The sequence below is a fragment of the Seriola aureovittata genome, chromosome 16, assembly GCF_021018895.1.
Source record: "Seriola aureovittata isolate HTS-2021-v1 ecotype China chromosome 16, ASM2101889v1, whole genome shotgun sequence".
NCBI classification, from domain to species: domain Eukaryota; kingdom Metazoa; phylum Chordata; class Actinopteri; order Carangiformes; family Carangidae; genus Seriola; species Seriola aureovittata.
In genome coordinates, this window is record NC_079379.1 from 5,150,060 (window position 1) to 5,161,146 (window position 11,087).

Genomic DNA, 11,087 nt, shown 5'->3' on the forward strand with positions numbered 1-11,087 from the left:
GTAAATGTTTGTATTTACAGTAAATTTGTGGAAAAAATATGATTTTTGATTCTTTCATTGAGGGGCCACACATTTTTGTTGGAGGGCCAGTTTTTTGCCCACGTGCCGCTGGTTGCTTACCACACTGTTTATCATCTAAACAGGAACTACTTACCTTGGCGGAGGAATTGTATTTATTAGAAAATAGCCCAATACAAATCGCATATGTCGAAATAAAACTGCAATGTTACCTGAGTCCGGGTCAGTTTAAGTGTTTTGTCAAACCTCTCAGCTGATATAAAACCTCTGTCACCTGTTAACCTGCTGTCTCGTGCTTTAACTAAAACTCTGGCAAACAGCGACCTTGACATTCTTAGGGGAGGGGGGCGTGTCCGGCGGCGCGCGTCGGGGATAAATGGCGGTGACACCTCAGCTCGTCCCCGCTTTCACTTCTTCCTGGGAGGACAGAGACTGAGGTGCTTTCACAAACGGTACTTTTCTAACTTCTCTTCTCGTTGTGAGACTGAAGTTGTCAGAACAACGCAGTGGCAGAGTTGGGAGAGTTGTGGTTGCGGCTTTATCTGCTCTGAGCAACAGGTGGAAGATGAAGTGCCATAAAGACAAGCTGATGAGTTTGTGTAGTAGCTGTTCAGTCAGCTCTCCTCTTGTACTTTCCTCTGATCTGGGCTTCCGTCTTAACTGCAAGCTGTTTTTTTTTTTATATCTTAAGATGATTTAAAAGTTTATTTCAGTATTTCTGTAGTTTCACTTTGTTTAGTCCTGCAGAGTTTTCATTTGAGTATCTGTCTTCTTGCTTCCTTTCTGCACCATCCCAGCTTTACATGAGGAATTTAGTCTTGTCTTGTTTTGGTTGGAAAATGAATTTGCTGTTTCTTTCTCTTTCAGTGAGGACTAGACCACATCAGACAAAATGGTGAAGATCGGAATCAACGGGTGAGTCGATGCTCTTTCCTTTTTAACTTCCTGTCAGTTTATTTAGTGCTGTCTTCTGGTGAGGACTGGAGTCTGGGACAAGCTCAGAGTGAAGCTCACGTCCACATAGGCTACTGTTCTGCAACCAGCAATGATTCTCAGTACCAGCTAATCTGCTGATTATTTTCTCCATTAATTATGTGAAAAAGTGGTGAAAACACCTGTCACAACTTACCTGAGCCCAAAGTGATGCCTTGCAATCACTTGTTAAGAAGCTGGAACCAGCAAATATCTGGTATTGTCGCTTTAAAAAGTGACTTGATTATCAGAATAGATGCCAATTCGTTTTTTGTTTGTTTGACTAATCAGTTAATCAACTAATTGTTGCAGCTCTCATACCATAATACTGTGTATGAATCACTGATTCCACAAAGTTTCAACCAGTCATCAGGTGCTCACTCTTAATTTTCTGAAGCACAAAAAGGGCAAACACAAAAACCCTGCAGGACACCGACATGTCATCGTTGCTAATTTGTCAAAACCCAAAGAAAATTATTAAATTATCCAGAGAGGACAGTCTGATCTTGGGCATCTGGTCACTGCTCTTGTGAAAATCAAGATACAGAAAGCGCATAGTAAAAAAAAAAAAGAATATGTACAGACATATTCACAAATCCCCAAAAGACTGAAGCGTTGGCTTCATGTAGCGACCAGAGACAGATTACAGTCCTGTCACCCTGCAACCTCAGACATTTACTGCTAGACTAACATTACTTTAAAGTTGGGGAAACTATTTGATTTGGCAAGGGGCAGTGATGATGATAGATTGGCGCTAAACAAACCAGGGGCCAGCATCCAGAAATCCTCAAGTCCTTAAATCCCTCTCTAGTTTCATGTCTGAAATGGGACCCGTTGGCGTGAGAAGGGTCTGAGTGTGGAAGGTCTCCAGCTGATACATGAGCTCTCTGCTTCACTGGACCTTTTTCATATACTGGGCTTTTAGCTGCTGCTCTGACCCAGATCCACATGATGTGAGGGCAAGAGCAGAAGAGCCTTTATTTCCTAAATCCCTGCTCCAAAGGTCAAAGGTCATCCAACCACATGGAAGTGCAAGGTAACTGGTAGTAATAGGGTTCAGCAGTCAAAGTCTAAATACTGAAGTTTGAACTGTGACAGTCTTATCCATAACGTTCCCTAAAGTGCAGCCCGACCTGAGTATCTGTTTATTGGAGACCTTCTTTGTCCAAATGCTGGACAGTGACAGGACAGGACTCTGGGCTGGACCCGTCTATTTTCTGGCTATTTATAGTCCAGTGGTGTTGTGCTGTCACGGTTGGTGTCCCCTCTTCTTCCACACCCTCAAATCCCACCCCCCCGTCAGTATCGCTGCTCTCCTCAGCTGTCACATTCCTTTTCTTCTCCCCTCGACTATTTTTAATGCTCTAACCTTTCAGCTGAAGTTCAGACACCATCCGGCCGGCGGTTTATGGACGCTGCTCGGGCTCTGAGACGACCGGCGAAACATTTTCTCTCCTCCTCTGTGAAGCAACTGCTGTCGAGCTGCAGGGAGATTTATCTCCTTGATCCTGGCCCGGTACCAACTCCAACACAGAGCCTCTGAAACAAAAGATGGGCTCGGCTCCATTTGGTCCTCTGGCTGCTTGGTGGCTTCCCAAAACTAACTGAGGAGAGCTGCGTGTCCGCTGACACTTTCCCTCAGGTTCCCTCTGTTTGTGTAAAAGGGCAGAAGGGGAGACTAAAGGTTTCCAGAATCTCAAAATCTGAAATGGTTCAGTTAGAGTTTTTGGCTCTTTTTTTTTTTTTTTTTTTTTTTTTTTTTTTTTTTATGAGGACTTGCATGTTCTGCCAGTGATTGAACAGGTTCTTGTTCTTGAACAAGGCAGATGCAGCTGTCCACACGTAAAAAGCTCTGCAACTGCATATAAATTCATGTTGTTATTTGCCTGATTTGCTTTTCCTACTTGGCAACACCCCTGAATCTTGAAACCGTTCCGCAGACAGTTCTCCAAACTCAAAGACTTTACTCCTGTCACTTGCAGTTTTAAGTGCTTTTAATCTGCAAGCATCTGTTTTTCTTCAGACTCCAATCTGCCTCAGCTGCTTTGATTTAAACAGTTGTGTCAATTGCTCTTGGCCTAAGGACGATCCGGCTCTTTTCATTAAAATGTTTTCTTTCATATATTTCTGTGGGGATCTAGATAAAGAAAACATCCTTGGTGTGCATCCACATAAGCCTGGAGTAGTCATGGTCATATTCACAAAACCTCAGTGGGACAGGTGCTGGATACCCGTCCTAAAGTGTGAGTGTGAGCAGTTTCCTTGGATGAAAGGTTAATGTGATCACACCTTTTTTGTGCCGTTTCCTTGACACCAGCCTTTTTATATGTGACAGCATCAATATTCAAAGACACAGGGATGAACTCGTTCACATGAACGGAGAGTGTATGGATATTTACTTTTTATAACCGTGGTGTCTTTTAGATAGACGTGGCCTCTGATCCTGGCAGGATTGTCTCTGTCACAAAGTGAAATATTAAACGGTCTCATAAGAACATACAGTAAGTATGTAACGTGACTCCTGAGTGCTGGAGACGCACAGCGTTACATAACAGGGCTCAACATGTGAAGTATAAATAGTGTAGTTACAGTAACACGATAACAGTGTGAAGTTTCTGCTGTCTTCTTTTTCTTCTTGTGACGGAGGCGAGGAAAGTTTATTTATATCAAATCTCCAACAACATCAGTTCAAAGTACTTTACATAAGACACTTCATCAGGTTGTAAAGCTCTGAGCTTAAAGTCCTTCACCAGAAGTATCAGTGATAAGGACAGTTTGTTCTTATACATTTCCTGCCCTAATAATTAAGAACTAACACTGCCAGAGAGATTTTGATTCAGCTCTGATTGGATTGCATTATTTAGTAAGATGTTCATGATATAATGGGTCTAAATCAACGCCATATTAAATGCAAACTCAAAAAATATCAAAACCTAGTCAGAAGAGGAACAAGTCTGAACAAAAAACACTATACAAGGTAAAGTTTATTTCCAGTTGGTTTCACTGCATTGAATTTTTCTATTATTCTGGCCTCTCTGTTAATGAGGCAGTGTAGACGACAACACCTCTGCAAACCTTTTACTTAAACCTATGATGCAGCTCTGTACTCCCTCTCATGCTCATGTTGTACAACTGTACATGTTGCACTAAGAAACTGGCTACAAAACTTTATTGTTCTCCTGAAACATCCGGGTTTTTTCCATCATGGTGTTTCAAGAGTGCCCTTGAGCAAGGCATTAAATCTCCTCACTGCTTAAACCTGCTGTGAATAACGTGCTCAGACGCTTGGTTCTTCATCCTGGGGCTGAAATGATCCTATAAGTGTGTTTCCTTCTGACTTTTCCTGCAAGAACTTAGTGTTCATTTGCACATCCACTGTTGACTGGGGTCAGTTTAACCCGCCCGGTTCAGCGCGTGTTTCCTCTCCGTGACTGCTGCAGTCTTGTGCGTGAAGGTTAAACAGTAAATTCGTAAACCATGCAAACATAGAAATTTCTCCAGCTTAACTTTACTTATGAGGCAACTCTGCTGTGAACTTGAACTGAACTCATTTGTTTGTTTTTTTACATAAAATGAATGGAACATGGGTTTTGATCATCAGGCAGTTGCAGAGAAGCAAAAACCAAACCAGATTCTCCTTGCTAAGGCTTTGTTATTGTAGTATATGTAGTGTATATGTCCCTTTTTGAACCACACTGGTTAAACTTCATCACTGGTAAATCCTGCAGTAGATGTTTGACCTTTTGTTTTTGTAGCTCAGTGTGTGGAAGGTCACGTCGTCGTCGTCCACAGGTGCACTTCCACCTCATCTCGCTCCGTAATCTAAAGCTAAATTGAGGGGAAAGGAGTCTCCTCCATCCCTCCTCTTTAGCTCACTGTGTTTCTCACAGACGATCGCACATTATTATTGCTCTACAGCTCTGTCTGCTTTTTTTTTTTTTTTTTTTTTTTTTTCTTTCTGGTTGAATCTAGTCAGTACAGTGGTTAACATGTAAAATAAAAATCCATTCCGCTCCTGAACGATGAACATCTCCGCCCTTCGTTCGCCCCTCTCTCCAGTTTCAGGCCCCCCTGCTGTTTGACCTGCTGTAACGGCAGCCATATTAGGCGTAAACAGGCTTTCAGCTACCCGTGCCAACTATTGTTATCTCCAGTCAAGGTTGGCAGGCCTTGTATGGCCCGTTTGTCCTTTGCAGTGACTCGCATTGCGGTTTGAGTTTCAGTGGCACCTGCTGCTCAGAGAGGGGAAATACAGGAGGTGGATGCAGCAGCATGACTGGTCCAGAGGGAAGATGAAGCCGGCTTTTAGATTTTAATTTGGTTGGAAATTGATCAGTTTGAGGGTTTGGAGCCAGAGGAACCTAAAGTAGTAAAAGTAAAAAGTAAAAGTGAAGCAGACGATCTGATAAAAACAGATACTTCAACGACTCAAGCTTTTATTTGATTTATAATTTATTTTTTTGTCCAAGTGGCACACCTTTCTTTTCTTTCAATCTGATACTGGCAAAACAATTCACGTCTTCAAATGATCAAAAGCTGTAAATATGATTTCATTAACCCCCAGTTAAACTATCAAAACATCATCTTTAAAGACCTTTTTTATCTGGTTTCCCTCTGAATTTTCCGAACTGTCAGGGGAATTGAGCCTTTACACACTCTGACTCCGCTCTAATCTCTCTGGGTTTTCCTCATCCATGCTCACCGTGTCCTCCTCGTGCTTTTCAGATTTGGACGTATCGGCCGTCTGGTGACCCGTGCCGCCGCCAAAGGTGGCAAGGTCGAGGTTGTGGCCATCAACGACCCCTTCATCGACCTGGACTACATGGTGAGAGGGACTGGCTGTCGTTGACGATCGTTTTGTAGCAATGATTCTCAAAGCCCTTCCAGTGCTCATTCTGGATGAAATGATGTTGGCTGTCTGTGTTGAGGACATGCATGGTCCTGTAAGTGGATAGCTAAGTGTAAATTGAGGACAAGATTAGTGAGATGTCTGCAAAATCATCTATTGGGGGGGGGGGGGGGTGGTAATTTAGGACATTAACTGGAGGCGGAGAGCTAATATGTAGCTTTGGAAACCTACCTGTGGAGATTTTGATTCTACATGGCGCAACAACACTGTGATTCAAAGACACACAAGTCTTATTTTATTCAAATATCTTTTTCTGCAAGATGAAGGTCATGTTTTTAAATGTTCCTCTCCTCCTGTCCTCTGCTGCTGCAGGTCTACATGTTCAAGTATGACTCCACTCACGGTGTGTGGAAGCACGGAGAGGTGAAGGCCGAGGGCGGCAAGCTGGTCATCGGCAACATGCACATCACGGTCTTCCACGAGTACGTACTCGTCACACTTTTAGATTCACCGTCCCCCCCCCCCCCCCCCAGTATTTTAGCAGTATCGCCCTGTGAGTCCGTTTCCTCCACAGTCCCAGTGTCTAACCTCTCCTGTCTGTCACTACATGCAGGAGGGACCCCGCCAACATCAAATGGAGCGATGCTGGCGTCGACTACGTCGTGGAGTCCACCGGTGTGTTCACCACCATCGAGAAGGCCTCTGTAAGTTTGCCAACTGTTCCCCGGCTGATTTCACTGTATTTTATTTATTTTAATTTAGTGTCTTTGTTTTACTACTGTAGACTGTGAAAAAAGAGCATGTGAACTTTGACCCAGAAACAGTATCTAACACCACGTGTGCACTAAATTGTTTTATTGTAGAGCATGAAGGGAGTTCAGTGTGTATAGAAGTACTGCATGCTAGATAATTTCATGTTTCATTTGATGAGCATAATTATCGTGTTTGTCATTACCTGACCTCCATCCTCTTGTTTCCTTGTAGGCTCACCTGAATGGCGGTGCTAAGAGAGTGGTGATCTCTGCTCCCAGTGCTGATGCTCCCATGTTTGTCATGGGTGTCAACCACGAGAAGTACGACAACTCCATGAAGGTTGTCAGGTGAGTCTCTGCTGATGATACTGGATCTGCAGGACTCCGGCTTGGACTCTTCACTTTCCTGCAGTAGATGTATAATACAAATATTGATAGTTTTTAATTTAGTCTTGTCACAAATAGTTGATATTGTAGTTCAGGACAATGTCTTAAAATCCTCCATAGTTTTAATTTTAGTGGTTGATGATAATGACCTTTTTGGATAGGACAGATGGCGCTCCTGCCTCACTTCCTAGTGTGATGCAGCATGTTCAGTATTTTCAGACCTGCTGAGGACAGATGTGAACATCTGGATGCTTTCAAAGATTATGTACTCCCTGTCTTGTCTCCATAGCAACGCCTCCTGCACAACCAACTGCCTGGCTCCCGTCGCCAAGGTCATCAATGACAACTTTGGCATTGTTGAGGGTCTCATGGTAAAGAACTCATACTTCATTGATTGCTCAGTGATCACCTAGCAGTAGCTGACCATTTGTTGTATTTAGACCAGCTGTGGAAAACGCTTAAACTAAAGCAGAAGTTTATTGCTAATAGATTTGACATCTGATGAAACCAAACATGCCAGATCACGAACATGTCTTCAAAATGTACCTTCCTGTCTGCTCCCTCCAGAGCACAGTCCACGCTATCACCGCCACACAGAAGACCGTTGATGGTCCCTCTGGTAAGCTGTGGAGGGATGGACGTGGTGCCTCCCAGAACATCATTCCCGCCTCCACAGGAGCCGCCAAGGCCGTGGGCAAGGTCGTCCCCGAGCTGAACGGGTACACGGTTACTTTCTTTGCTTGTCTGTCTGAGCACTGTCACAAGAGCAGTTGCTAGAAATATGCTGCACAAGAAGGCACTTGACTTGACTTGGAGATTCTGCAATTGGACACACCCAAAGTATAGCTTTGTTGCCTGACCTCTGACCCTCGCATGGTGGAGGAAATGAGGTATGGTCTTACTTTGGATCTGACTCTGATTGTCTTGTTGCTGCAGCAAACTGACCGGTATGGCTTTCCGTGTCCCCACCCCCAACGTGTCTGTTGTTGACCTGACTGTCCGTCTGGAGAAGCCAGTAAGTATCTCTAATAACCTTTTTTATATAACCTCTCGTGAGGAGGCTGCTTTCCTTACGAAACAACATAGAGCTGATGATTACCTTTTCTCATTTTATCTGGATTTTACATTTTTAAATATGGGGTATAAAATCTGAGCCCAGCCTTCCTTGTTCAGATAGATTTGCACTACAGGACTATTCTCTTATGTAGACTTTGACATGCTTAATAAACACTTGAAATAAAGCTGCTTTTTTTTTTTTTTTTTTTTTTTTTTTTTTTTAAAACAAAAATGATAATTCTAATGCTGCCATTTGAAAATTTAACCCTCAGACTCTTGTGTCTGATGTAATTCCTCCCATTATCTTTAATTTGAAATGTCTTCTCCTTCAGGCCAAGTATGATGACATCAAGAAGGTTATCAAGGCCGCCTCTGAGGGACCCATGAAGGGAATTCTGGGATACACAGAGGACCAGGTACAAAATACTTGCATAGCTACAAGATCTTCATCATAGGTGTTTTTTAGACTTGTATAGAAAGAACAGCAGGAAGTAATTGACGGTTCAGGTTATTGATAGTATGTGGTGTTATACAGATGCCACTGGATGGCAGCACACTTCTAAAAACTAACTTAGTTTAAGCTGAATCTATTACTGTCTGATTCATTTGCTGTAGCATGTGCTGATTTGAATGTATTCAGGCCCAAACAAGACATGAAATAGCATTCCTCTAAACTCATCACAATGTCTTATGCAGATTCACACACACACAATGTAGACACACTGCAGACATCATTCACAAACACCCGTGTTCATCTCTTTCCTTTCAGGTTGTGTCCACAGACTTCAACGGCGACTCTCACTCCTCCATCTTTGACGCCGGTGCTGGCATCGCACTCAACGACAACTTTGTCAAGCTGGTTTCATGGTGAGTAAATGCTGATGTCACTTAATTTTGAATTATGAGAATTAAAGCCTTTTTTTTTTTTTTAAGTATTTTTCTTGTTCTGCAGACTGTTTTTCTGTCTAATGAGAGATGTTTTTCCATTCATGAACATCGTATATTTCTTTCTTTAACCTTCCTCAATCCCTGTTCCACTGCAGGTATGACAATGAGTTCGGCTACAGCAACCGTGTGTGCGACCTGGTCAGTCACATGTTCACCAAGGAGTAAAAGTCTCCTGTCATGACTCATCGTTCCTTCCCATGATTCCCTCTTCCTTCACCTGTAACTGGATGCCATGCCGTCCGTCCCGAGAGCAAACCCCTCGATGACAAACATCTAGCTGATGATAATACCCTTTTGTATCAAAGTCACCTTTGTTCTGTCCTGTTCAGCAGTGAGGACTGCAGCAGACAGTGTTTGTACAGATGGGTTTCCATCACTAAACTGTATGGTACTGAATGGTCTTGTTGCACTAAACATGCATAGTGGCTCCTTTTTAAGCACTTAACATGAAAATAAAGTCCTCAGTTTGTGGAAAGACTTGCAGTTTTTATCATGTGTTATGCTATGCTGTACACAATTAACGTGTATCCCTATGGGCAATAGGTCTGTTTTTATTTTGAAAGAGTTCAAATTGAACTGTTTGGTGCTCCTCCCTTCAGAGTCCGCCATTCTATTCTGCTGCTTTCAGCCTTGAAATATCTGAAAGACAAAACAAAAACTGTATATTAATACTTAATGTCATAAATTCTCCAAGTTGGTGGAACTGAAGGCATGAAAAGGATGAAATTATCTTTCAAAAGATATTCTCACATTTGGTGCTCGACGGAGGTCTTAACACGTTACTCCTAAATCTTAATTATTCAGGTCACCTGTATGTATTTGGTCAAATATTCAGTTTTAAACAGTGGGTTGTTGAACAGTTTTCAGCCAGAATCGTAAAGCTAAGTTATTTTGGTCTTGCCCAGACAAGTGACGTTGTTTGGTGCAGTATATTTAATTTATTTCTGGGATAAAGGCCAAAATGTAATTGGGCACTTAATTTATCCAACTTTAGACTGAAGCACATAGAGGAGAACAGGATGTACTGTAAGTTTTCTGGGGAAACATGTCACTCCTTTTATAATTTCTTTTAAATCATTTGTCTCATTCAATAGCCTTTCTGTTAACTGACTTGCTGAAATATTTATTAGCTAATAGCTTTCTATCTACAACATCCATGATCTACATAAACTGTCAGTTCTGCACTGTCATACAGTAAATAACAACGGTGCAAGGTAAAACTTTAAGCTCAGTAGGAAAACGTTAATACAATACAAAGTGTGTTTAGTGAGCACAATATACGTTTTTCCTCTGCAGACAAATCGACGTATGAAGCACAGGTGTTCCGGTTAGATGTCAATTTCCAAAGTCTACTATAATTGCTTTTCCTTTAATTTATCACCTGTCTGAGGCCTGCTGTATTTTACAGCCAGTCATAATAAATCTGTCTCATTTGTACTGCCCAGTGACACTGAGTTTAGTGCAGAGAAATTGGTTTCTGGGAAAAAGGGCAGAATATAATATATATAATCAGGCAGGTGGAAAGTAAGTTAACCCGACACCAAGAAAAATAAAGAGAAGATATGTGGGTAGTGAGTGGGTTATTTTCTGGATAGTTCAGCTTTATTGTCATTTCCACAAATGCATGTCAGCATACAGGAACATCTCATTCATGGAACACGTTGCAACTTAGGACATAATAATAAGAATAAGAATAAGAATAATTCTAAACTACAAATAAAAGATTTAAACTAAAAATCAACATAACGGATACAAACACCACAAAGTTTGAGCTCCGCAGTTTGGGGGAAGAAGCTGCGGCAGAGCCCGGTGGAGAAGACCGTAGTCCTCCAGTCATTGGGAGGGTGAAGAGGCGGTGGTTGGGTCTGGTGTTAGGTTAGGGTGAATGGGGTCCGCCATGATGTTGAGGACTTTCTTTGTATAGGTGTGCACCGAGCTTCATAGGTGTATTTACATGGAGGCGAGAGCAGTGCTGTTGATAATTTCTACTGTTTTCACTGTTAGATATGTCAGTTTTGGCGGCCTTTTCCTCAGATATGCTGGAACCATCTCCTCCTCAATTAAACGAGGTTAGTTGACATTTCGAAGTCAGCCGTTACAACTAG

The 11,087-nt window shown here is 42.3% G+C and overlaps 1 protein-coding gene across 2 annotated transcripts; it reads left to right on the plus strand.

The window, feature by feature from the left end:
- Positions 1-369: 369 nt before the first annotated feature.
- On the plus strand, positions 370-9,457 carry LOC130183515 (glyceraldehyde-3-phosphate dehydrogenase-like). Of its 2 annotated transcripts, none has more exons than XM_056399047.1 (12): positions 370-470; positions 886-933; positions 5,716-5,815; positions 6,212-6,321; positions 6,453-6,543; positions 6,824-6,939; positions 7,268-7,349; positions 7,546-7,697; positions 7,915-7,993; positions 8,367-8,450; positions 8,804-8,901; positions 9,078-9,457. In XM_056399047.1, the coding sequence occupies exons 2-12, from the start codon at positions 911-913 to the stop codon at positions 9,145-9,147; spliced, it is 1,005 nt and encodes a 334-aa protein (XP_056255022.1). In that variant the 5' UTR covers positions 370-470; positions 886-910; the 3' UTR covers positions 9,148-9,457. The 2 variants fall into 2 exon arrangements, with proteins under 2 accessions (XP_056255022.1, XP_056255023.1); XM_056399048.1 differs by having other exon boundaries at positions 437-455.
- Positions 9,458-11,087: the final 1,630 nt, after the last annotated feature.

Coding starts and splice junctions, on each gene's coding strand:
- LOC130183515 (XM_056399047.1), top strand. CDS start 911: ATGGTGAAGATCGGAATCAACGG. Junction 934..5,715: donor GTGAAGATCGGAATCAACGG/GTGAGTCGATGC, acceptor CGTGCTTTTCAG/ATTTGGACGTATCGGCCGTC. Junction 6,322..6,452: donor CACATCACGGTCTTCCACGA/GTACGTACTCGT, acceptor CACTACATGCAG/GAGGGACCCCGCCAACATCA.